General features: G+C 47.8%; 1 protein-coding gene across 2 annotated transcripts in view; it reads right to left on the bottom strand.

Annotated features, from left to right (window-relative positions):
• Positions 1–22333: 22333 nt before the first annotated feature.
• The window catches only part of TPRG1 (tumor protein p63 regulated 1), a 48167-nt gene continuing 43516 nt past the window's right edge, over positions 22334–26984 (bottom strand). For both annotated transcript variants that reach the window (XM_060274257.1, XM_060274258.1), the window contains one exon: positions 22334–25615. In XM_060274257.1, the coding sequence (XP_060130240.1) occupies positions 25421–25615 (195 nt within the window). In that variant the 3' untranslated portion in view covers positions 22334–25420. The remainder of the gene's footprint in view (positions 25616–26984) is intronic.

The following is a 26984-nucleotide window of genomic DNA, read 5'->3' as shown; positions in this document are numbered from 1 at the left end:
CAGCTCCTGCCAACCTAGCAGTTTGAAAGCACATCAAAGTGCAAGTAGATAAATAGGTACCGCTCCAAGCGGGAAGGTAAACAGCGTTTCCGTGTGCTGCTCTGGTTCGCCAGAAGTGGCTTTGTCATGCTGCCCACATGACCTGGAAGCTGTACACTGGCTCCCTCGGCCAATAATGTGAGATGAGTGCCGCAACCCCAGAGTCGGTCACAACTGGACCTAATGGTCAGGGGTCCCTTTACCTTTACCTTTAAGTCTACCTGATAAATCTGTTGTATGTATGAGATAATAGCTGCACATCAACCATGAAAAAGCAAATACAGATAGCTCTTGGTGGCTCATGTCTTTTCCATCTAGAAGAAAACAAAACCTGCATTTATTTGTTTTATATTTGGTTTGGTGCTTCCTTTAATAATTTGCAGTGCACGCTGGAAATGGAACTGTGTGCAAAACTGCAAAACCACGGTGTTGCAAAATCTGCACAGTCCTGAATCCTTGTTTGCCCTTTAAAATTCCTGAGTCTCAGGTCCAGATCTGAGAAGAACAAACTGGCCTCTTGGAAATATAGGTTCCAGTGAAAGGCTTTATTCATCTCTATATTTATCGCCTGTTCTGAATATTCCCGAGGCTACTCCGACATTGAGAAGCATCTGCTCACAGCTGCAAATATTCCTGAAATGTGTGAATTATCCCAATGCCTCAGTTTTGACATACATCATCTTCTTTGTCTAGTTCGGGGTGGTAATGACGTTCCTATTGGCAATGGTGGCATCAGCCAATGGGAGTTTGTTAGTTTATTGCATTTAATGTATAGTCCAAGGAGCCCTAGATGGTGTACACAGATCTCCTCCCTCAATCTTATCCTCACAGTAGCCCTGACGGGTAAGCAAGGCTGACAGTGAGAGCTTGCCCCAGGGTCGCCCAGCGAGTCTCATGGCTGAATCATCTGGAGGGCTGCAAGTTCGACACCCCACCTGGAAAGCAATCCTGAAATCAAAACAGGAAACAGCAAAAATAATCTACCTCCCGACAGAACCCAGATGACAACAACGGCTGCTGACCTCACCGGTGCAGCTGGACAGATTAATTTGCATCGACCCAATGAGGAGTTTCCCCAAAGCCATACTGACCACAAACAAGGCAGAAGTGACTAAAAACAGCCCCGCTACAATATATTAATTGCAAACAGTTTGAAGGTGGGGGAAACCCTTCAGTGAGATCATTTTTCCAGCATCGGTATCTGAGAAGCTGTCATTGTTGCATCCAAAAAAAAAAGTCTCCTCTGCAAACGGCAATTTTGCTGTTTCCTTCTTGGGAGGTTGGCACAGAATGCACAATTATTATCCCAAACACTCAAGCTACACTAATTAACTGTATGTACAGACTGTGTGTGCCCATTTCCTTACTCATTGCACCAGCCGGAGCTGAGCGTACCGGGGGCATCCCTGATAAATGGAGCGAATTGTGCAGATCGACCTCTCTTAATGTACCTAGGTTAAAATACATTAACCAAAGAACGGCTTTGCTGGATCCAGCTGCAAGACTCCAACCGCATGAGAACATCCTGCTTTCAGCAATGGCCTGTCAGATACCTGCAGGATCCCACAAGCAGAGTTTGGAAAAGGGCCATCTCATAGACTCATAGATTGGTAGAGTTGGAAGGGACCCCAAGGGTCATCTAGCCCAACCCGCTGCAATGCAGGAATCTCAACTAAAGCATCCCTGGCAGATGGCCACCCAACCTCTGCTTTAAAACCTGAAAGAAAGGAGAGACCACCACTTTACAAGGAGGTCCGTTCCACTGCTCAGCACCTCCCATGACAGAATGTAGGATGAGCCTGCTGGATCAGGCCAATGGCCCAACTAGCCCAGCATCCTGTTCTCACAGTGGCCAACCAAATCCCTGTGAGAAACCCACAAGCAGAATCTGAGCACAGGAACCCTCTCTCCTCATGTGGTTTCCAGGGACTGCTATTCAGAAGCATTTTCGGCCTCAATCGTGCAGGCAGAGCAGAGCCATCCTGACTCTAGAGCCCTCTCTACTGTGAATTTTTCCAATCCTCTTTTAAAGCCATCCAGGTTGGTGCCCATCACAAACTTCTCCAGAAGGTGGTGGGCTCTCCTTCCTTGGAGGCTTTTAAGCAGAGGTTGGATGCCCATCTGCCATGGATGCTTTAGCTGAGATTCCCGCATTGCAGGGGTTGGACTAGACGTCCCTTCGGGATGCCCCTAGTCCTTGCATACTGTAAAAAAGAATAAAAAGGTCAGTGCCAGTCTTTGGTGCAAGGGATGCTCAGGAAAGTTGTATTTGTTTATATACTGCAAAAAAATAAAAATAATGAAAGGCACAAATACAGGATGGGAGACACCTGGCTTGAGAGCAGTACATGTGAAAAGGATCTAGGAGTCTTGGTAGACCACAAACTTGGCATGAGTCAGCAGTGTGATGCAGCAGCTAAAAAAGCCAATGCAATTCTGGGCTGCATCAATAGGAGTATAGCATCTAGATCAAGGGAAGTAATAGTACCGCTGTATTCTGCTCTGGTCAGACCTCACCTGGAGTACTGTGTCCAGTTCTGGGCACCACAGTTCAAGAAGGATACTGACAAGATGGAACGTGTCCAGAAGAGGGCAACCAAAATGGTCAAAGGCCTGGAAACGATGCCTTATGAGGAACGGCTTAGGGAGCTGGGTATGTTTAGCCTGGAGAAGAGAAGGTTAAGGGGTGATATGATAGCCATGTTCAAATATATAAAAGGATGTCATATAGAGGAGGGAGAAAGGTTGTTTTCTGCTGCTCCAGAGAAGCAGAGACGGAGCAATGGATTCAAGCTACAAGAAAGAAGATTCCACCTAAACATTAGGAAGAACTTCCTGACAGTAAGAGCTGTTCAGCAGTGGAATTTGCTGCCAAGGAGTGTGGTGGAGTCTCCTTCTTTGGAGGTCTTTAAGCGGAGGCTTGACAGGCATATGTCAAGAATGCTTTGATGGTGTTTCCTGCTTGGCAGGGGGTTGGACCGGATGGCCCTCGTGGTCTCTTCCAACTCTAGGATTCTATGATTCTATGCATGCAGAGGTTCCCCAGCTGAATTGCAGGTGTCAGAGATGGATATATGCATTTGATTTGCACGATTTAAACTATGCGTGGTTGAAGGTCAGACTGTTTGAAATTGTATAATGTGGAACATTTGGTGTGATTGGATTGGATTGTTAAAATGGAAGATTTAATAAAAATGTTGTTTTTTTAAAAAAGAAATTGAGCAGGTGAAATTCAAGCAAAGTTGAGAGCTTAAAAAACCTCCGTGCAAGATCCTCTTGGGATTACCAGGTGTATAAAGAGCTTTTAAGCTCTCTGCCTTGCTTGGGAGACAAGGCCCCTGAAATATACTCGGAGTCGAGAGTGAATTTCATGCTCTTTATTCAGCTCATAGTCATCAAGGAGAAGAAGAGAAGAATGCCCTTTCCCCAAAACCATCTGCTTATATACATTATTTACACAATGGGCTTTGCGTGATTGGCTACTTCAGAGCTACACCTGTGGGCCAATCAGTTTGTGGATTGACTTCTGCCAGCAGCCTGATTGGCTGCTCCTGCAGGCCAATCAGGTTGCGGATTCATTTCTGCCAGCCACCTGATTGGCTGCTCCTGCAGGCCAATCAGGTTGCGAATTCACTTCCACCTGGAGTTGGATTGGGTGGCTCCTGCGGACCAATCAGACTGCTGATTCTGGATCCTATTGTTCTATGATTCAACTCAGTACATAACAGCCCCCTTGATGTAAGGGGGAGCATGACTGATTCTCCCCCCACCCATTAGCCCCAGGGGGAGCTGCGAGGGTTTGGATGTACGTGGATTTCATGTGTACCCAGAACCCTTGGAACCAAACCACTGCATAAAATGCGACCGGACTGCAAATATCTCCTGATCAAGGCCCTGCCCATGAGAGCCACTGCCCCTCAAAGTACCAGGGGAGCAGGTGGTCCGGCCCTGAAGACTCAGCTCCGCAGATCTCTCCCCCCCCCCAACCGCCCTGCACCCACGTTAATAATATCCACATACCCTGGACCGGAGCCTTGAGGCTGAATCCAGGTTCCAGGGCCAAGCCTGGCTCAAATTAAGGATAAACTGTGAAAAATCCCAGGCGCCCCGATCACGCCAAGCACTTTAAAAATGGAAGAGATGGTTTGCATTCCTGAGACTGTGATGGAATCTTAATCCGCTCTGCTGTAACTGAAATAGTTTCAGCAGCCAGAGGAACGGGGTCAGCAGGGCTGGAAAGAAGGACCAAGGTGAACAGACAGCCTCTACGTTCTCAGAGTTGGAGGGGGGGGGAGTCTCTTTAAATCATGGCTGCCTTCTGACCAAGACAGCTCCCAGCAGCCAACAGCAACCTCCATCAAAGTTTAGAGGCTGTTCTTTGTGGCTTATGCGTATGTCATTTTAGGGGAAGGGTAGTACCTCTGGTGAGGGACACGTTGTGCTCCTTCTGGGGTAGCTGGTCCACTTTTGGTCCCCACCCTGCACTCAGCTCTCACCTGTGGCTCCTAGAAGATGTCAGAAGGTGACAGCGGCCACACCATGGGAAATGGCTTTGATTGGGTGGCTAAACCGGGTGAGAACAGCCAATGGGTCTCTAACTTTTGGTGAGTCAGGGACTTCTTCTGCATGCGAAGACAGGCTCTGGCAGATGGAGCGGACAAGACCAATCTTGGGTCCAACGGTCAAGAAGGCGGTTTCTACACGTATTTTAGAGGGAAGTGGGGGGCAGGTGGGGCTCGTCAACCTGGGAAGGTAGCCTATCTAGAAGATGAAAACTCTGCTTCTGTATCTCCACTGCCTTGTGGGACATCTTCAGGAGAAGAAAAGGCAAAGCGTATATAAATTCAGAGTGGAGTCCCTAAGGCAGCTGAAAATCCATTGCTTCTGGGTGGCACAAGGGGGGGCAGTAGGATTACTTGGGGGGGGTGTAAGATGCAAGGGAGAAGCAAAGGGGTGCTGGAGGTGTACATAAATACCAGACTTTGAAATGCCAGTATCCCTGGATCAAGTTCATCCATTTTGCTGAATTACTTCAGCTAGTTTTAACTGGATTTTCGATCAGTGTCCAATTAATTGTTACTCTTTCAAATTTCACGGTGTAAATATCTTCCTTAGGGGGTCACACAAGCCGCTCTTCTGAAAAATGCTTTTTATAGGGTAGGAAGCACTGGGGGTGAGTTTCTGGAAGCAAAAGGGTAGGGATCCTAAGCATTTTGGGAACCACTGCTCTTAGAATATAGAATTGTAGAGTTGGACAGGACCCAGGGGTCATATAGGCTAACCCCCTGCAGTGCAGGAATCGCAGCCAAACTCTATAGGGATCTACTCTACAGAGTCCTTTGCCTTAGGGAGTTAATCCAAATTTGGGTGGATTTTTCAAGTTCTAAATAAACCACTATTCGTTGGGAATGAGAGTGGGCACACACAGAGAGGCCCTGTCCGTCTGTCATCTATGACAGGCTTCCTCAACCTCGCCCCTCCAGATGTTTTGAGACTACAATTCCCATCATCCCTGACCACTGGTCCTGCTGGCTAGGGATCACGGGAGTTGTAGGCCAAACGCATCTGGAGGGCCAAGGCTGAGGAAGTCTGATCTATGATCTAGCTGAGATTCCTGCATTGCTGGGGGTTGGCACTAGATGCCCCTCAGAGTCCCTTCCAACTCAACTGTCCAATGGTTCTATTCTATGAATCACTCAGCCTAGGACTTTTCTGCACCAAACAGGAGTGAGTGTTTGGTTTTCTCACCTTGGCAGAGGTCTCGGCGCAGAGCACCCTCTCCTTCCATGTAAATTCCCGACACTCAAACTCAGCTGCCGTGCAAGCGTGGAAACGCTTGGCCAAGAATTCTGGGATGCGAATATTGAATTCCAGAATGTCTTGTTAACTTAAACCGGGACTTAGGCTGCTGAAGCACGCGCTTTTGGCTGACCTCCCTCCATATTATGTTCACGGTGAGGATACGTGACGGTGGGACGACGGGTGGACTTTGCAACACTTCTGAGCAGCTCAGAGGAGCGTAAGGATTGCCTGACTGGATCTGGCAAAGGTTCATCTGATCCGGCATCCTGCTTCGAAGAGCATTGCCGGCCAAATGCCTCTGGGATGCTCATAAACAGGGCATGGAAGTAGAGGACCTTCCTTGTGTCATACTGCATGTGCAAGTTCTACTGATTGCATTGGAACTGAATAAGATGCAGACCTGCTAAAGGTAAAGGTAAAGGGACCCCTGACCATTAGGTCCAGTCGTGACCGACTCTGGGGTTGCGCGCTCATCTCACATTATTGGCCGAGGGGGCCGGCGTACAGCTTCCAGGTCATGTGGCCAGCATGACAAACCCGCTTCTGGCGAACCAGAGCAGCACATGGAAACGCCGTTTACCTTCCCACTGTAGCAGTAGCTATTTATCTACTTGCGCTTTGACGTGTTTTCGAACTGCTAGGTTGGCAGGAGCTGGGACCAAGCAATGGGAGCTCACCCCGTCACAGGGATTCGAACCGCCGACCTTCTGATCAGCAAGCCCTAGGCTCAGTGGTTTAACCCACAGCGCCACCTGGGTCCTGCAGACCTGCTGCCTAGCCTTAAACCATGACCAGTGAGATGAGAGGGGTACAAATAAAATGACTGGTAAAAAAAGGTAAAGGTAAAGGACCCCTAGATGTTGTTGCAGTGCTCATCTTGCTTTCAGGCCGAGGGAGCCGGCGTTTGTCCACAGACAGCTTTCCGGGTCATGTGTCCAGCAAGACTAAACCACTTCTGGTGCAATGGGACACCGTGACAGAAACCAGAGAGCAGGGAAATGCCGTTTACCTTCCCACCATAGCGGTACCTATTTATCTCCTTGCACTGGTGTGCTTTTGAACTGCTAGGTTGGGAGCAGCTGCGACAGAGCAATGGGAGCTCACCCCGTTGCATGGATTTGAACTGCCGACCTTCCGATCGGCAAGCCCAAGAGGCTCAGTGGTTTAGACCACAGCGCCACCCGCGTCCCTTAAATAAAATGATAACAACAACAACAATTGTCAGGTATCCAGTCCAGACCTTTCCCCGCTTCCTTACTCCTGCCTAGCTGGGAGGAAATGCCAGAGAGGGGACGACAGCGGCGTGTCTGCAATGTACCTGCCAGGGGTGAGCACTCAGCATTTTGCCTGCAGCATTCGACCCGAAATGGCTCCCAGGATGAGCAAGTGAAAGCTTCCCCCCCTGACCTGCCTCTCACCCCTTGCCTTTGGGCTCCTGCTACAGTCACAACCCCACTGCCCAGGGTTCTGCAGTAGAGCCAGGTCCTGTTTGAAAACAGCACCCTGTCTGATTGCTGTGTGAGGTTAGGAGGTCGGGGACAGGGGGCTGTTTGTGGGGGGGGGGGGGTGTCTGTAGGCGCAGCATTTTTCCGTTGTGTGTTTCTTGCAAGGACTGCCTCTTCGGATGAATTTCCGACGGCTGCGCAGGAGAAAAAAAACAACAACCCTTCCCTGATTCGATGACCCAGACACAACACCAACAGCTGCCTGGGAAATAAATGAAATTTATATTTTTTTAAAAAACCTACTGAGTATTTTGATCTCCAAAGGGAGGGAGCATGCCTGGTAAATAGGACAGCAGAGAGGCAGCTGTGTGATGGACAGTTGCAATGCACAGCCAGAGCTGGACTTTTTTTTGGGGGGGGGTGTTGTTTTTGTTTTTTTGGCTGGAGGATAAATGTCCCATCAATGCAAGCAATGCTGGAAAGACGTGGGGAGAGAGAGCAAGGCGTGGGCATACTTGCAACAGGTGGATTGTGTTTACTACCCGGGCAAGTGGGGCAGATGGCCGCTCGCGTTACCTGCCGTGCCCTCGGATGACCCGTGAGCCTGGTGGTGTTTGGGGAGCAGCCACATCTGAGGGGCTGAGCTTGGGAGGGGCTGAGCGAGCCCCGAACCCAAGGATGTTGAAAGATAAAATCATAGAGTTGGAAGGAAGCCCATGGGTCGTCTAGTCTGACCCGTTACATGCAGGAATCTGCACCCATATTTGGATCAAACCCAAGACCTTGGCATCATCAGCAACACGCTCTAACCAGATGCTGGTCTCTAACTAATTTCTATGTTGAAGGTTTCTTGATATATGCCTTTTTATAGCATGCTCTTTGTATTTATGTTTTATGCACCTCACAATTTTTTAAAGTGACTTTTAAGAGATGTTTCTGTGTGGCATGCAACTGAATAGTAATAATAATAATAAATAATAATAATAAAAACCTTGTGATGGATTGTTATAGCCATTATATAAATACTTTGATAAAATAAATAAATGGATTCACATGGTAGTCGTGTGAGCCATTTGTTTGCTTCCTAAAAGTATTTACATGCAGCCTATAACAAATCTGCATCAAGGTAATGTGAGGGTTAAAACAATAAAGCAATAAAACGCTAAAACAACAATGCTATAAATACAATGCAATTCACTACCCAAAGGGCACCATTAATTAATTCCTAACCTTAAGGGTTGCGAGTGCAGGCAGGCTTTTAACTCTGGCGTGCATGTATTCATCAGTAAGATGATGGCATGGAAGAACATCCCTAAATTCTAACTAATATAAAACCTACACTGCTCACAGGCCAACTAAGAGTACTGACTCGGGTTTTTAAAAAACATGCAAAATCCTCAAAATTTGTGATTCTGAGATCAGGCAAACATTTGAATTGGCAAGGGGCATGTTTGCGTCTCGTATAAATGGTTGCAAACACAAAACTCAAGCCAAGCAGGGAAATATTCTTAGGCCTTATACACACCTGAATTCCCTTGATAAAAATACAAAGGAAGTCCAAAGATGGGAAGTTTAGTGGGTGGCTAAAGTTAATGGAATCTTTACTAGGGCAAGTTATGTTTCAGACTTCATGTCAGATTCTCCTCTCTTGCGACACTTCGGCTGTGACTTCAGTTTCAGCCGCGGCGGAGCATTTATTGGCTTTGCATGGAAGGGAAGCCAAATATTCGCACAAGGAGAACCGGGCTGCAAACTCCTAATGAAGCAAAGAGGAAACAAATGAATGCAATGAGAATACAGGAAGATGCTCCTGGGATTGGACCAAGAGAGAGGGGGTTACTAGGGTCACAAACAGTAAAAACACCCTGAAATTGTTGGGCTTTTTTTTTAAAGTAAACTACCAAAATTGTTGTGTTCTTTTTAGGAAAACTTGAATACAAAGCACCTCCTTTTTGAAATTCTCCCCAGACATCAATTCCGATCCTGTTCCCCAAATATATGTTTCTAGGAAGCCCACCTGCAGGGTATGGTGGGAATTTTGGCCTAAAGGCCAAGCAAAGTGTGCCTCCGAATATCTGCTCCTAGGGAGGGCACTGCTGTTTCGCACTCGGGTCTGCCTTGCAGGCTTCCCAGAAGGAGCACCCGGTTGAAAACAAAGGATGCTGGACTAGATGGGCATTGAACCCAGATGCAGGGCTCTCTTATTGTGATCCGAAGGGTGCTCAGCGAGAGGCAAACCCTTTATCAAGCGTGCAGCAGGCTGGTTCTCCAAAACACACGCCGGTCCTGGCGTTTTTGCTCCGTGGGCCGGCCACGAACACCATGCCCCATCTTCCTGGCATGTCGCAGCCTGTATGGTTACACAGTGTCCCTTTTGAGATGGGCGGCACAGCTTGGCACCGCGGTGACCTCCCCGAGCCAGGAAAACAAGAGAGGAGGAAGAAGAAAAGAGCAGCTGCGGAGGAAGGGAGAGGGTGCCAGATCCAGCTTAGCCTCACCTTTCCAAAGAACGCTGCTCGCAAACAGACCTCCTGGAATGTGTGGCGGGACCAAAGCACAGTCAGAAAGGACAGTGGCCGCACGGAGCTCCCAGGGGGACTGATTTTCTTGCGCACAGCAACCGGGTGCTTTTTCTTCTTGCGGTGGGCTGTAGCCAAGGAATGTGGCCCATCGGGGCAATGATTTCCACTTGGGCAAAGGAACTTTGCCCCCTCTCCTTCCAACCTGGTGGGTAGAGCCTCTGCCTGGCATGAAGAGGGTCCCAGGTTTCAATCGCCAATGGCATCTCCAGTTGTGGTTGGCAGAGCATCCCTGCCTGACCCTCTGGAGGCGCCATTTGCAGTAAACAATACTGAGCTGGGTGGACCGATGGTCTGATTTAGTATTTGGCAGCTTCCTGTGTTCCTGTTGGGTAAAGGTAAAGGTAAAGGACCCCTGGATGCTTAAGTCCAGTCAAAGCTGACTATGGGATTGCGGTGCTCATGTCGCTTTTCAGGCTGAGGGAGCCAGAGTTTGTCCACAGACAGCTTTCCAGGTCCGTGGCAGAAACCAGAGCGCACGGAAACGCCGTTTACCTTCCCACCACAGCGGTACCTATTTATCTCCTTGCACTAGTGTGCTTTCGAACTGCTAGTTCTTGTTCGACCCTTGTGTGTGCCCCACCCCCTCCCCCAATCTGCTTGAGGGTGCTGGGGGGCACTCAAAACAGATTTGGGGGACACAATTCCAGGGAGGAGCAGAAAGTTCAGTTGTGCAAGGGTAAATCTATGCTGCAACAGAGCACTGTTCTTAGCACTACATTGGACAAAACCCAACACATTTATACAGTTCTTTAAATTGTATTTTAGTCCCATTCCAACTCCCTTAGTGGCTTTGTGGTCGCAATGATAAGAGGTATTTATTCAGCGTTCATTCTGATTGGTTTCCAGGGAGGTTATACACGAGGCGGATCAAACAAAAAGAGTAATACTGAGTCCCTTGCTTTCTTAATCGTGTGTCCAGCAAATGAATAAAGATTTAGTAAAATACGATAAAATAAAAAGGCATGGGTGTGTATATTTATGTAACCCATAAGATGGAGGAACCATCCAACCATGTCCCTCCATAATAATAATAATAATAATAATAATAATAATAATAATAATAATTTATTATTTATACCCCGCCCATCTGGCCGGGTCTCCCCAGCCACTCTGGGCGGCTTCCAACAGAAGAATAAAACACAATAATCTATTAAACATTCAAAGCCTCCCTGAACAGGGCTGCCTTCAGATGTCTTCTAAAAGTCTGGTAGTTGTTTTCCTTTTTGACATCTGTTGGGAGGGCGTTCCACAGGGTGGGTGCCACCACCGAGAAGGCCCTCTGCCTAGTTCCTTGCAACTTGGCTTCTCGCAACGAGGGAACTGCCAGAAGGCCCTCGATGCTGGACCTCAGTGGCCAGGCAGAACGATGGAGGTGGAGATGCTCCTTCAGGTATACTGGGCCAAGGCCGTTTAGGGCTTTAAAGGTCAGCACCAACACTTTGAATTGTGCTCGGAAAAGTACTGGGAGCCAATGTAGGTCTTTCAGGACCGGTGTTATGTGGTCTTGGCAGCCGCTCTCAGTCACCAGTCTAGCTGCCGCATTCTGGATTAGTTGTAGTTTCCGGGTCACCTTCAAAGGTAGCCCCATGTAGAGCGCATTGCAGTAGTCCAAGCGAGAGATAACTAGACCATGCACCACTCTGGCGAGACAGTCCACAGGCAGGTAGGGTCTCAGCCTGCGTACCAGATGGAGCTGATAGACAGCTGCCCTGGACACAGAATTGTCCTGCGCCTCCATGGATAGCTGTGAGCCCAAAATGACTCCCAGGCTGCGCACCTGGTCTTTCAGGGGCACAGTTACCCCGTTCAGAACCAGGGAATCCTCCACACCTGCCCGCCTCCTGTCCCCCACGAACAGTACTTCTGTCTTGTCAGGATTCAATCTCAATCTCCTTATTCATAAACGATAGGAAATCAAACCATACTGACAAAAAACCTTTTTTATTAGAGCCGCTCTACAGACTTTCAGCTTACGCGCTTTTTTTTTCTGACCAAAAGAGCCCCCACATCCACAACCATGTTTTTTCCTCCCTCCTGATGAGCCAGAGGAAGATAGAGCCAGCCACAGCAAGAGGAAAATGATGAACATGTCTTGTAAAGTGATGGTGAGCAACTGATGAAGTGATAAAAATCTCTCCTTGTGTGACTTGGATTCGGAGAAGAGAAGCACGGCTGTCAGCGTTTAGATTTTACGAACTGGCTCGGGGAGTTTACAAGAGAGAATCTGGCCTTGATCACACAGACAAACACAGACTATACACACACTTCTCTCCGGAGAATTCAGGTCCTCAAATAATTTTGTGGCTGGGTCATGGCGACCGCTCATGAGAAGGGGGGGGGGGGCAGGCCAAGAACGCAACAGCAGAAGCAGCAGCAATATTGGGTGACTTTTTTCCTCCTTGGCAGGGCCAAATCCCGCTTGGCCAGGGTGGCGCCAAGGCTTCTGGAGGTCAGGAAAGGAAAAGTTGCGAGTCCATGTGAATTCCAGAATTTTATTTTCCTCCAAGGACTTTTTAGACTTCTACCTTCTGGTTCCAAGTCTCAAATCACTGAGCAAACAGAGCGTGTTTATTTGAAAGACCAGGCTCGGTTGACTCTGTATAGCTCAACTGCCAGTGAAGTTCCCCTTCTAGATTTGATCCTTTCCCCCATTTCTTCTTCTTTTTCCAAAGCAAGCGAGAAAAGGAAGTGAAAGGGTAAATGCTCAATTGTGGGGGAATGGACAAAGGATGAGACACCAGTGATGAAGGGAGAACACTCCCCAGTCCATTCCAGTACAGAGAACCTCAGCTTGCAAGAGGAACAAATCTCTTCGCTGCAGAGGTTTTGCAATCATTGCAGCTTCTTTCTATGCTGTCTTTTGGCCAAAAGATGACAAGTTCCCAACGTTTCCATAAAGGAGAAAAGCAAAATGCACCCCTGTTCCTGTTGAAAGGCAAAGGGGACCCCCACAAAAAGGTCAAAGAAAGCAGGGGAACAGGAGAAGAGCCTGCTGGATCAGGCCAATGGCTCATTTAGTCCAGCCTCCTGTTCTCACAGGGGCCAACCTGGTGCCTGAGGGAAACCCGCAAGCGGAATTAGAACACAGGATCAACTCTCCCCTCCTTCAAGTTATGATTTCTGCAATTCAGTTGCATTTGTTATGAGACATCAATGTTACATACAATGTTGGGTTAAGAAGCAAAGAGGGGGAAAGAAAAGGAGTGGCGGGTCGGGTGGTTATATTTCTATTCATCGACTTAGTGTATGTGTGGGGTTTTGTGTCAGCGTTACCTGTATGGGTTTTCTTACTATTTGCTTGTTGTGTTTCTTGGTGAGGAGAGAGGTAGAAGGTGGCCTAGGAAGTGATTGGCTGTCTTTGGGGGGCTGCAGTGAGATTTGCTTGTGTGAGAGAGCAGGTTTTGTGTGTGTGTGTGTGTGTGTGTGTGTGTGTGTGTGTGTGTGTATTAAACATCTTCCAAGACAATAATGCCCACTCACCACTTCTTCTTCTTCTTCTTCTTCTTCTTCTTCTTCTTCTTCTTCTTCTTCTTCTTCTTCTTCTTCTTCTTCTTCTTCTTCTTCTTCTTCTTCTTCTTCTTCACGGTATGGATTTGCCAAGCGTGCCTTCCTCTTAGCACATTTCTCCCTTTCATCCTGAGTTTGAGCGTCTTCAAAGCCCATGACACCTTGCGTAAAGGCTGTTCTCCAATTGGAAAATGTAGTATAAACACCAACAATTGGGAAACACTGGCCTGCGAGCGCTCCAATTGGAGAGCAGCCTTTACCAAAGGTATCATGGGCTTTGAAGACGCTCAAACTCAGGACGCAAGGGAGAAACCAATGTCCCCACTGTGGAAAGATGTGTGGATCCAGAATTGGCCTCCATAGTCACTTACAGACTCACTGTTAAAACCGTGTTTATGGAAGACAATCTTACTCGGCTACAAGTGATTGCCAAAGAAGAAGATGATGACACTGGCTTTGTTTTCAATATATATTGCCTTCCACTCCTCCATTGTCTCCTGAGACAGATGGATGCCAACTTACTATGTGCTAAAAATTAAAAAATTCTTAAATCTAACTTGTATTTTAATCTGCATTTTAATCAATTGGTGTTTTTTCTTTTACGTTTTATTGTAATTGTAATTTTATTGATTTCAGCTGCCCTGAGCCCAGCTCTCACTGGGGAGGGTGGGGTATAAATGAAAAATTGTTGTTGTTGTTGTTGTTGTTGTTGTTGTTGTTGTTATTTTATGGAGTCCAAGATGCCAGGTCTCTGCCCCGAGAGGCTTACAGATTAAACTTCAATGCTGGGTTTGGGGGCAAAAGAAAGGGTGCCCAGTGGAGGCAGAAGCAAACATGGTGTATAATGTGTGGTTCTTGTAGGCTAAGAGAGCAGGTCCCTGCCCTGAGGCACTTACAGTCTCAAATGAGATTATGGGCTGGAGCGGAGGAGGGGACGACAACAGAGGAAAGAGGGTGACATGGAAACAGAGAAACAAGCAATGTGCCATTGTTTCGGTTTCATATGCTCGGACTTGTTTGCAGGCTGAGTTAGAACGAGGAGACCAGCGGTGGTGCTTGCCATTTTTGACAGATGTGGGGCCTTCTCTTCCAGCCTTCTTTCCAAAATGAAAAAAGCCAAATTATGAACCACTGCGGCTCTGGGGACCTCATCCAAGTTGTATAACGTGGGCACCTGCCAACTGTGTGGTTTCTATGAAAGGTTAATTGCAAAGGATCTTTTTTTTAAAAAAAAAAGAAAGAAAAACGGGTAGTGTTTGTTATCAAAAATGGGCTGGGCGATCTGACATAATGCTCTGAGGCTCCCCTCTTCTGGCAAGCTCAGAATTTAAAAGTATACCACCAGGAAGGTGGGAGGCGATCCTCGGGGTGGAAGGATAATGAGCAGAGAGGGAGAGAAAAGAGAGAAAAAGATATTAAAAATTGCAGCCTCTTTACATAATCCGTGCGATCAACATTTCCTCAAGACTTTTTGAGCCGCAGGATTTTCCTTGACTGGATTAGAGGATTTTCTGGGAGAGAGCTCTGCGGCTGTAATTATGTTTGTGCAATCCCAAAGCAAAGAGATGGCATGCCAGTTTCAAAGAGAGTTTGCTGCTGTGCTGAGGAAGATGGTTGCCCCTCGAGCAGAAGTGCTAGTGCAGAAGCCAGAACGCTTCACCCACATAAGAATGAAGTGCACCGTGGGGTAAAATCTACCCATTTTGTGCTCTTCCTTGCATTCTTTTCCAAGGGGGCTTCACAGAAGAGTCTTCACCGAACTTCGGAGCAAAGTGCTGGTCTTGACCTACAAAGTCTTGCATGGCTCTGGACCGACCCCAGTTCTGCTCAAACCACCCATACGATGCTAAGGGTGGGGGGATTTGTACTCTCCGAAACAGCACAAGAACCGAAACACAGCCATGCTTCAAAATTTGCACATCTCCGAATTTTGCATTGCAGTTCTGCATCCAAATACGGTAGTGACCACACAAATGCATATTATAGGATAAAGGTGCATTTAAATACATAGCCAAGGCTATCTGAAAGACCGAATTCCCGCATATGAGCCTGCCTAGGTTTGGAGATCTTCAGGGGAAACAGTTCTCTCGGTCTCGGCACCCTCACAGGCCCGCTTGGTGGGGACACGGGAGAGGGCCTTCTTGGTGGTGGCTCCTCCCAGACTGCTTTGGAATTCCTTCCCTAGAGAAAGCAGACTCTATTTCTTCTCCTGCACTCGCAGATAGGCGTTCTGCACCAGCCCATCTCTGCTTCTGCATAGGCTCAGAGATGCCTCTTCTCTATGCCTTTAAAAAAAAAAAGATTCAAACATCTTCATTCAAAAGACCCACAGTGAATTGCCAAACCATCCGTACAGATGTCTGCCTCGGACACAACACCCCTGGGTGCTTTGGGGAGACCAGCCTCTGTCCTTGCCCGCCCCCATAAGATGTCCAAAGGCTCCATTTTGTCCATCCACATTTGCAAGCGTTGTGTGAAGGCTTCACTCATCACAGCCCCCCAGGCAGATACTTTGAAGGCGAGCTTTGCAAAAGCCCCTCGGCGCATGAAATGGGCATGTGAGCAGCTAACTTTAGACACTGGGGGTTTAATTAGCGAGAGGCGCGAAGGACTGGCCGTGAGCCCCACCACATTCTCGGGATTGCAGGACTGGAAACATTAAGGGTGTTTAGACGCTCTCCCTCCCTCCGTCCCGTCCCTCCCCGTTTTGGAAGGCATTCATCGCTCGGATGCTTCGAGACAGTTGGACCAGCTTGTTAACTGCTAGCCTTGTCACTCAGCCAAAAGGGATGGGGAAAGCAAATGAAGATCAGAGTGAGGAAATCTAGGCAAAAGCAGGGAAGAGGCAGAGGGAGAGTGGAAGAAAATCACACCACTTACGGAAGGGAAAGTGATAAGTGCTGCTCCTTTCAGTTCTTTGGCTGTGAGCAGAGACCTGCAAATTTGCTTTCTCTCTCTCTCTCCTTTCTTTTTATTTGTTGCATTTCCCGGAATCATAGAATTCTAAAGCTGGAAGGGACCCCCAAGGGTCATCTAGTCCAACCCCATGCAATCATTTTATCAGTTTTGTATCCCACCTTTTATATTGACATCAATTTCTAGCCCACCTTTTCCTCTACGGAGCTCAAGGATTTTGTTCATGGTTTCCAGTTGTACATGGTTTCCGCCCACCCCCAGCACCTCATTTAACCCGTACAACAACCCTGTGCAGGGCCGGCTCTAGGTAGACCCCCGGTGGCGCAGGGCACCACGGCGCCGGCCTGCCAGGAGGGCGCCGCAAGCTGCGCCCACCCGCTGGCTGGCCGGTCCGCCGGTTTGACGCGCAGCTGCGCCCACAGCAACCGCGGTGTGCCTGCCTGCCCGCCGTGCAGCAGCGCCTGTGGCTGGGAAACGGGGCAGGGGGAGGAGTGGAGGGATCTGTCGCTCCACGGCGCCAGGGGCGCTTAAGACGGCCCGTAGGTTAGTCTGAGAGGCAGTGACTGGCCAAAGGTCACCCAGGGAGCATTATGGCTGAGATTTGAACCCTGGTGTCTCCCGGGTCCTAGTCTGATACTCTAACCACCACACCACAATTCTTTAATTTTTAAAATTTGATATCTCAAAGAAAAAATTCTTTCGGCAGAACAGGTGAAAGATGTGTGGAAATACCTAAGGAAATTTCCTTATGGAAACCCTCTTGCTTCCCCAAACATTCCTCGAATCTCCAAATTTTTGCTCTGGCAGGAACTGAACAGGCGTCCTTGCACTAAAGCATTGGGTCTGAGGGGTATCCTTTGTTCCTTCATTCCCTTCCTATCCTTTCCTCCACTGTGAAGCTCAAGGTGGTGTTGTGATGACCACCAGCTTGGATGAGAGTGAACTGTGGAACTCACATCTGCAGGAGGCACCTAGGTGGCTTAAAAGAAGATGAGACAAATCCATGGAGGAGGAGAGGGCGGTCGATGGCTCCTAGCCAGGATGGCTCTGCCTGGCCTCTGCAGTCAAAGGCAGAAATGCTTCTGGATATCTGTTGCTGGAAACCGCAGGAGGGGAGAGGGCTCTTGTGTTCGAATCCTGGTCGTGGGTTCCCCTTTGGGGCATCCAGTTTGCCACTGTGAGAACAGGATGCTGGACTCGATGGGCCATTGGCCTGATAGAACAAGCTCTTCTTTATGTTTGCTTTTTATGCACTTTTCCACCAACATGGACTTTTTATTTGGTTGGTGAATTGCTTCAGAAAATTTAGAAGATTGCAAATTCTGAAGGATGGGAATTCATAGTTTCTCGTGTGGTTTGGCCACTGGGACAACAGACAGGATGTTGGACCAGATCGTACCTCCCAACATTTTCGTCCCCAAAACCTGGACATCAGGAAGGGTGCGTCTTCCGGTCTTCCAGGACTGGATTCTGTGATCCTGGATGCCCTGATTAAAACAGGACATATGCAGGCTATGCTAGACTGACTGATCCAAACAGCTCTTATTCTGTTCTCATATTCTATTCCTTTGCACAGAAGAGGGAATTTTGCAGGAGCAACTTCCTCGTTCCTGCAGGACTAGATGTGTTTGTAAAATAATAATAATAATAATAATAATAATAATAATAATAATAATAATAATAAATTGTTGCACATGGAGGCCTCTGGTTACTTGAGCCACAATTTGTGACCCCCAGTGCCAGATTTACGTAAAAGCTAAACAAGCTCTAGCTTAAGGCCCCACTCTCTTAGGGACCCCAAAAAATTTAAAGGAAAAAAACCTGGATGTGCATTTCCAAAATATAAGATAAAAAATTAAATAAAATAAAACCTACATACAGCAGCAGTGTTTTGTGTTGTGTAGGCTCCTAGGGTTCCATGATCACTGCAGATGGTGACAGCAGTCACGAAATTAAAAGACGCCTGTTTCTTGGGAGAAAAGCAATGACAAACCTAGACAGCATCTTAAAAAGCAGAGACATCACCTTGCCAACAAAGGTCCGTATAGTTAAAGCTATGGTTTTCCCAGTAGTGATGTATGGAAGTGAGAGCTGGACCATAAAGAAGAATTGATGCTTTTGAATTATGGTGCTGGAGGAGACTCTTGAGAGTCCCATGGACTGCAAGAAGATCAAACCTCTCCATTCTGAAGGAAATCAGCCCTGAGTTCTCCCTGGAAGGACAGATCGTGAAGCTGAGGCTCCAATACTTTGGCCACCTCATGAGAAGAGAAGACTCCCTGGAAAAGACCCTGATGTTGGGAAAGATTGAGGGCACTAGGAGAAGGGGACGACAGAGGACGAGATGCCTGGACAGTGTTCTCGAAGCTACGAACATGAGTTTGACCAAACTGCGGGAGGCAGTGGAAGACAGGAGTGCCTGGCATGCTCTGGTCCATGGGGTCACGAAGAGTTGGACATGACTAAACGACCAAACAACAACAACAACAGGCTCCTAGGATGTAAGTCATGGGCCCCGCCTGCTCGCCTGCTTGCTCAAATATCCCTGGTTTGCTCCTTTCTATATATAGGGTCCCTACATTCTGCATGTGCAAATGGCTTGAGATACCTATGAGGTCCATCAATTACCATATAGCATCTATTCAACACACAAAACAGTGACAATTTGTTGTTGACAAAGGACAGCTGGACATATAAAGGGCCCCATTACCTTGCGGAGCTGAGGGCCTCAGCAAACCTCAATCCAGTCCTGGTGACCCAGTCAAGGCAACTAAGTACCAGCTTGCCGGCAGCTGGGGAAATGCCTTAAATAGGTTGGGTCGAATGGGTACAGCGTGGGTGAGAAGGGAAAAACAAAACACGGAGAGTTGTTTGAATTCCTCTGCTCTCCAGCCCGTGGGCGCCTGGCAAAAAGGCCTGCAAAGGGACCCACATGCGGTTTCAGGGAGAAATGCTTTGGGGGAGTGTGTCTCAGGCCCTTGCCTCATCCTGACCCTGCAGCTGTATCAGCTGGCACCACCCAGGCCCCATTGCCAAGAATATGGTGCCCGCCTCGTGCCAACGGTGATTCAGGCCGAGGCAATTCCTGTAAGCTGAAGAGGGAAGGGAGTGGCCCCGTCTTTTTTCCTCGAGGGAAGGGCCGGTTGTCTTTGCCGTGGAGGCGGCACAGCAGGTGCGGAGAAGAGGGGTGGGCCCCGATTGTGGCAATGTTGCGCCACCGTTGCCTGCTTGGATCCTGCACCGGCCCCTGCATTCGCTTCCCATTTCCTGGTGCTGCGGGGCGAAGGCGGCCACCCCAGCTCGGCTCCATCCTGCTGCACATTGTGGTCCTTTGCAGGAATGTGGCGTGGGCTTGCCCTCATATCCCTGCAGGATTGCTGCCCGTGGAGTGAACTAAGTTGCAGGCAAGGGAGGGGGGCAGAGGGGGTGTGCCTTTTCGTGCATCTGCATAAAAAGTGCGCGATTGCGACAAGCCTCTTAAAAGATGCAGGTATCTGTAGATGGTTGCATCAAGTCAGTCCTTCCTGCTTTCCCCCAACTGCTAGGAAGCTTCCTTGCAAGGAGCATGCAATAGAAAGCTGTGTATATTTGGCACCTGGGTCCTACCCCACTTCTTGCAAATGCAGCAGGCTGAACTCTGGGACGCTGTTCAATTCTGGATAAAGTCGGTCGACAAATGTTTATTTTCTCTCTCTCCCCTAATGCTAAAACCTCCAGGGAAAGCTGAATGGTGGGAGAGTCAGGACAGACACCAGGAAGAACTCCTTCATACGGCACATAGTTGAACTATGGAACTCCCTGCCACAGAGGGCAGTGATGGCCACCAGCGGAGATAGCTTTAAATGTCGGCTTGGCAAATTCATGGAGCAGAGTGCTCTTCCATGGCTCCTGGCCATAACAACTGGGTTCACTCTCTCTCCAGTTGGAAAAAAAAATTAAGAGAAGTATTTGCTGGCAAATTAGAGGCAGGGGGAGAGTTGATGCATTCCGGTTCTGTTTTTGAGGGGGATCCGGTGGCTGCTGTGGGAACAGGATGCTGGACTAAGCATAGCTGCCAAGTTATCCCTTATTTTAAGGGATTTTCCCTTATGCTGAATAGGCTTCCTCGCGAGAAAAGGGAAAACTTGGCAGCTATGGGACTAGAGGGACCATGGGCCTGATCCTGCTGAAGGGCTCTTCTTCTGTTCTCAGAGGTTGAGCAGCCGGAGGAGAGGCAGGAGCTCAAGTCTCCAAATAGAATAGAATAGAAATAGAAAATAGAAATGCTTTATTGTCACTGTACCACTTGTTTACAGTGAGATTAAACGAGTCCCCCCCCCCAATCTCTCAGTCCTTGTATGTCGCACTACCACCAACCCCGAACGTCAGCTGCAATGTTGCTGTCTTCCATTCAGCAGCCTCACGGCGGCCCATGGGTAGAAACTGTTCTTTATCCTGTTGGTGCGGCTTATCCTGCTTCTATATCTCCTGCCCGAGGGCAGGAGATTAAAAAGGTGCTGGCCAGGGTGTGAGTCATCCCTGAGAATGTTCCAGGCAACGATCTCCCGCAATAACATCTAGCGGACTCAGGGGACAGCCTACGATATCGTGAGCTGTCTTCACCACCCTCCGTAGGGACTCTCCGTCTATGGCTGTCAAACCAGCATACCACACCGTAATGCAGTATGAGAGAACACTTTCTATCGTGGAACGATAGAAGGAAATCATCAGTTGCTGTCCAACCTCGTTCTTCCGCAAGACCCTAAGGAAATGAAGTCTCTATTGGGCCTTCCTAACCACCTGGGCTGTATTGACCTTCCAAGTTAGGTCTGCACTAAGATGAACTCCCAGGTATTTAAAGGAAGGGACTCTCTCCACCGATATACAATGGGGCTAGCTCCCCTCTCTTCCTCCGAAAGTCCAACACCATCTCCTTTTTCTTGCCAATGTTTAGGTGCAAATTGTTCTCTGAGCACCATGTGGATACCTTTTGAACCTTCCCCCTGTACGGAGATTCGTCTCCGCCTGTAATTAAACCCATTATGGTGGTGTCATCAGCAAACGTAATAATTGCATTAGATGGGTCAGATGAAATGCAATCATAGGTATACAACGAATACATCACTTCTCCAAAATAGCGTCGAAATAGCATCAGTCCTCCAAAAGCCAGCAACAGACACTTGCATTTCTCCTAGTCTGCCTCAGACCTTTGAGCTGCCAACCTTGCGAGGTTGGCATCAGTATCTGTGGGCACTGCCAGGGTTCCCCCCCCCCAGTGAGTGGCATCTGCCCCGGGCTCTCTTTTAAAAAGTCCTTACTTAACTGTGATTGCTGCACTGAATGGGGTTGGACTAGCTGAGTCTTGGGGTCTCTTCCCATTCTATGAGTCTATGGCCTTTTGTAGCTGCCATCTTTATTTTCGACAAAGCCTCGTATGAATACTAGGGATGGCTGACTTAATCACATTAGGTTTCTTTCAGTTTCTCATTTTTCCAATCTGAGTTCAGTTTTCAGCACTCCCTCATCAGTTTGCAATTATTATTATTATTTTTTTAAAAAAAGGTTATTTTTGAAAATTCACCAGCATTGTAATGCGGATTTCTCCTAATAAATACATTTTGTATGCAATTTTGCCTAATATAAATACGTTCCATATTTTCCTTATGTATCTTCAAATTTATTTTCCACCAACATTTGCATTTTTATGTATGGTTTACCTTAATATGAGCATTTTTGTATGCATGACTTGGCTGGAGAACCATAGTCCAATATTTGGAGCAGTGCAGATTCCAAAGAATTGTTGTGTTTCGGTTCTCAAATTGTTTTCAAAAGTACAAATTAGGAAGATTTAACTTTAAATGCAAACTGAATGTCATTTCCACCCACCTGTGAATTGATTACTTAACTTTCCTCCACTTCATCAATAGCTTTGTCAAGGTTTTCACATTTTATTTAAACACCGAATGATTCCTTTCACTGCTTCCCCGCTTTGCCCTCCCCTCAAACAAAGACATGGATGCTCCCCTGACCCAAAATTCTAAATAATTCAACCGACTCTTAATATGGCAACACACAGAATATTTATTTCTTTACTGGGTCCACATTTGCGCCGCTCCTCAGCCAATAAAGGCCTCCAGAGCAGCTTACATACTATCAAAACAAGGCAGCCTCTTCCCACGGACGTACAATAGAAAAAGAAAAAACATGGTACACAAAGGGAAAGAGACAAAGAGGGACGAGGAACATCAAACTCAAGCAGCAATCTCCCAACAGTTGTTCTTCTCATGACCCGCTAATAATCTAGATAACACAGACATAACTGAAATAAAAAACAATGAGAAGAAAATAACTTCTGGTCCACGGTTGGGGTACAGATTGAGGTGCCAGGACCATCTAGATGAGGCCCTCATGACCTGTCATTTGCTATGGGAAGTGTGTGTGGGTCTCATTCTTAGGGGGGGCACCAGATGGCACTTTTGGGGGGACCCCATCCATCCTGCAACCAGCCCCAATTCCCCAGGTGCCTTTGGCTTTCTCTGACCCAACTGCAAAGCCAGTTCCATCACCTGGACAGGTGGGTGTGACCTGTCTTCCAGATTATCTCTCTTATCTCCTAATCCAGCTTCCTGTTCTCACAGTTTGCATTTCCTAGTGCAGAAAGCATTGCTCTGATGTGTAGAGATCTTTCCTATTCCACTTAATTCAAGAGGGTTCTGGAAGCTTCTCTGCGTGAAAGCAACAAGCAGAAGGTTCATGATGTTTGGGTTATTCCTTCAGAGAAGATGAGTACAGCTGGCTTAAACTGGTTCTCTTCTCTCTTTCTGTCAAGGTCATGCTGACTATAATAGTGAGGCCAGAAAGAACCTGGGTTTCTCTTTCTCTTTCTTATCTCTCTTATTTCTGGTGTGGTGTTCTGTACATAGTATGCTACAGTGTTAAGGTTTAGTCTTATTGTAAGTTATTGTAAATTATTGTAAGTTAAGTCTGCTGCAACTGGATTCTTTATGGGCCGTGCCAATCCTGAATGTATTGGATTTGTGACCATTATGCTCATTTGCCTTCAGTAGCAGTAAAGCTCTGGATGAAATACAAGGGCCTCTGGTCTATTTTTGGGGAATCCTGCAACGCGTTTAAGTTGTTACTCTGCTAACTATACATTGGGATCTACCCTGGATCAATACTGAGTAGAACTTCACTGACAAGAAGCCCAATATGGGAAACCCACAAACAGCACTTGAGCCCAAGAGCAACTCTTCCCTTCCTGACAGTAAGAACTGTTCGGCAGTGGAATTTGCTACCAAGGAGTGTGGTGGAGTCTCCTTCTTTGGAGGTCTTTAAGCAGAGGCTTGACAGGCATATGTCAAGGATGCTTTGATGGTGTTCCTGCTTGGCAGGGGGTTGGACCGGATGACCCTTGTGGTCTCTTCCAACTCTATGATTCTATGGTTTACAACAACTGGTGTTCAGAAGCGTTGTTGTTGTTGTTTAGTCATTCAGTCATGTCCGAATCTTTGTGACCCTATGGACCAGAGCACGCCAGGCACTCCTGTCTTCCACTGCGTCCTGCAGTTTGGTCAAACTCATGTTGGTGGCTTCGAGAACACTGTCCAACCATCTCGTCCTCTGTCGTCCCCTTCTCCCTTTCCCAACATCAGGGTCTTTTCCAGGGAGTCTTCTCATCTCATGAGGTGGTCAAAGTATTGGAGCCTCAGCTTCAGGCTCCAATTGCTCAGCTGAAGCAATTCACATTGTGCCCCCTGGAATTCAATGGCTTAGGACTGCTGCTGCCGCAGAGTGTTCTAAAATCTTTACATTGCCTCGTACAACAACCTTGCTGGGTAGGCTTGGCTAATCCCTAGGTTGTAGAGGTGGAAACCCGAGACTAGGTGAGGGTGGTTTTGCTTTGGCAACAGGGCAAGATTCACCCAAATGTGCCACGGGTTTTCTTTATTCTTGTCACTGCATTTTAGATACAATGAGCTGAATGCTCATAGAATCATAGAACCATAGAGCTGGAAAGGACCCCGAGTGTCATCTATGCAGGAATCTCAGCTAAAGCATCCCCGAGTTATCAGGAGAGAAGCTTGCAATGGAAAACAACAACAAGGAGGACCGTGTTCAGATGTTCCTCAGATACGACATTCCTGCACTGAAGGGGGCTGACCTAGAAGAACGTCGGGTTCCCTTCCAATTCTAGAATCATAGAATCATAGAGTTGGAAGAGACCACAAGGGCCATCCAGTCCAACCCCCTGCCAAGCAGGAAACACCATCAAAGCATTCCTGACATATGCCTGTCAAGCCTCTGCTTAAAGACCTCCAAAGAAGGAGACTCCACCACACTCCTTGGTAGCAAATTCCACTGCCGAACAGCTCTTACTGTCAGGAAGTTCTTCCTAATGTTTAGGTGGAATCTTCTTTCTTGTAGTTTGAATCCATTGCTCTGTGTCCGCTTCTCTGGAGCAGCAGAAAACAATCTTTCTCCCTCCTCCATATGACATCCTTTTCTACAGTTCTATGAACACCATTTGACCTGTTAGCCACAATGACTATACGCTGCCTCAATAGCTGGAGGTAGCAATGCTTCTGAACACCAGTTGCTGGAAACCACAGGAGGGGAGAGTGTTGCTCTTGTGCTCAGGTCCTGCTTGCGGGTTTTCCCCAGGCATCTGGTTGGCCCCTGTGAGAACAGGATGCTGGACTGGATGGGCCATTGGCTTGCAGGCAGCTGTTGGGCTTCAAGAGAACTGTGGTTCCTTTCAAGAGGAGAGATCTTTCCAGACAGACCCTGTGGTTAAACCCTTTGTGGCCCTCAACCCTGCAAAAGGAGGTTTTGCCATTCCAGGACGGTAGCTCAGTAACAGAGCACCTGCTTTGCATGCAGAAGGACTCTGGTTCAATCCCCAGACTACTCCTGGGGAAAGTCTGCAACCTTGGAGAGCTGCTTCCAGCCTGAGATGATGCCCACGATGAGCTAAATGGTTGGACTCAGCACACAGTTTCCTACATTATAAGGCCGGGTGGGGGGGGGTGTTGCATCTCACAGCCCTTTCATTAACAACCCCCATCCTCTTTAGCAACATTTCAAGGTGCAGGGGGAATAAACACAACACATTCACCACAAAAGGAAAACCCCTGATTCGCTGGACGTTCAGAAGCCAAAACTCCCCCGAGCGAGGGAATAACCCAGCTTGTTTCGGTTTCCAAGGAAAGACATCAGCCCTGTGTAGGTCTCTATGAGGAGGGGCTCGTGGGCCACCTCAACCCCGGCAGTTCGGCCAGCTGTGGGATCCATTCTTTCGGCATTCTGGACGGCTTGAACCAGCTGAGCAGTGAAGGCAGAGATCTGCAGAAGGGCAGGAGAAACATTTGGTCACTTTTTTTTTGAGCTGCTGAACAGGACAATATATTTGTAGCCTGATCTAGTAATAATTTATGTTGAGCCATCATAACCTTGCATATAGAAAGAGGAGGCTTTTTCTGCACAGTGTAAACTGTGGAACTCCCTCCCACAGGAAGCAGGGGCAGCCAATATGCCTAGATGGTTTTAAAAGAGGACTGGACAAATTTGTGGAGGAGGAGAGAGCTCTCAGTGGCTCCTAGCCAGCGTGGCTACGCCATAGTTGGAGGCAGCAGTTGCTGGAAGCCACAAATACATACAAATGCAATTTTCCCGCACTCCTTCTACGCAAGGATGTAGAACTGCACTGGAATTCTTGGAGAACTAATTCAGGACAGGAGAAGTAGGCATGAGGAAATAGAGCTGGATCAGTTTTGCTCAAGATTCCAGTTTTTCCACTCTTCGGTTCTCCAAATTTCCACATCATTTTGCAAATCTTTTTTTAAAAAAAAAAAATCCACATGAAAATTCAGCAATATTTTAGTGCAATTTTCTCCTAATGTACACATTTACGTGCTATTTTGTCCAATATGGACATACTTATTTTATTTATTTTGCAAAATTCAAATATAACACATTTTTTGATGTTACACCCTCTAATATATACCTTTCTATGCATGCTTTACCCTACCGCATACACTGTTGTACGCAATGCTTGGGCTGGCGAACTGCATTGCAAAATTCAGAGAAGTGTGAATCTTGTAGGATCTCTGTGCTTCGGTTCACACACCCTGCTTTTAAAAGTGCAAAATTAGGTCGACTTGCCTACAAGGGCAAACCAAACCAAATTCCTGCCCCATTACTGTTTCTCAAGTGTGGCTGGGTGCTAAGGATGCCCATAAAGGTAAAGGGTAAAGGGACCCCTGACCATTAGGTCCAGTCGTGACCGACTCTGGGGTTGCGCGCTCATCTCGCATTATTGGCCGAGGGAGCCGGCGTATAGCTTCCAGGTCATGTGGCCAGCATGACAAAGCCGCTTCTTGGCAAACCAGAGCAGCACATGGAAACGCCGTTTACCTTCCCGCTGTAGCGGTTCCTATTTATCTACTTGCATTTTGACATGCTTTCGAACTGCTGGTTGGCAGGAGCTGGGACCAAGCAACGGGAGCTCACCCCGTCACAGGGATTCGAACCACCGACCTTCTGATCAGCAAGCCCTAGGCTCAGTGGTTTAACCACAGCGCCACCTGGGTCCTAAGGATGCCCATATCCCACGATTAAAAATACCCCGACAGGAATGGCCAAAGCCGGCCAGCCACTGTGCGCACTCTGTGGGTTGCTCCCTTTGCAACCGGAGGAAAACAACAGCCTGCCT

Source organism: Zootoca vivipara, chromosome 5 (assembly GCF_963506605.1).
Source record: "Zootoca vivipara chromosome 5, rZooViv1.1, whole genome shotgun sequence".
NCBI classification, from domain to species: domain Eukaryota; kingdom Metazoa; phylum Chordata; class Lepidosauria; order Squamata; family Lacertidae; genus Zootoca; species Zootoca vivipara.
The sequence above is the reverse complement of the archived record's forward strand: the minus strand, read 5'-3'. Positions and strand labels throughout refer to the sequence as shown.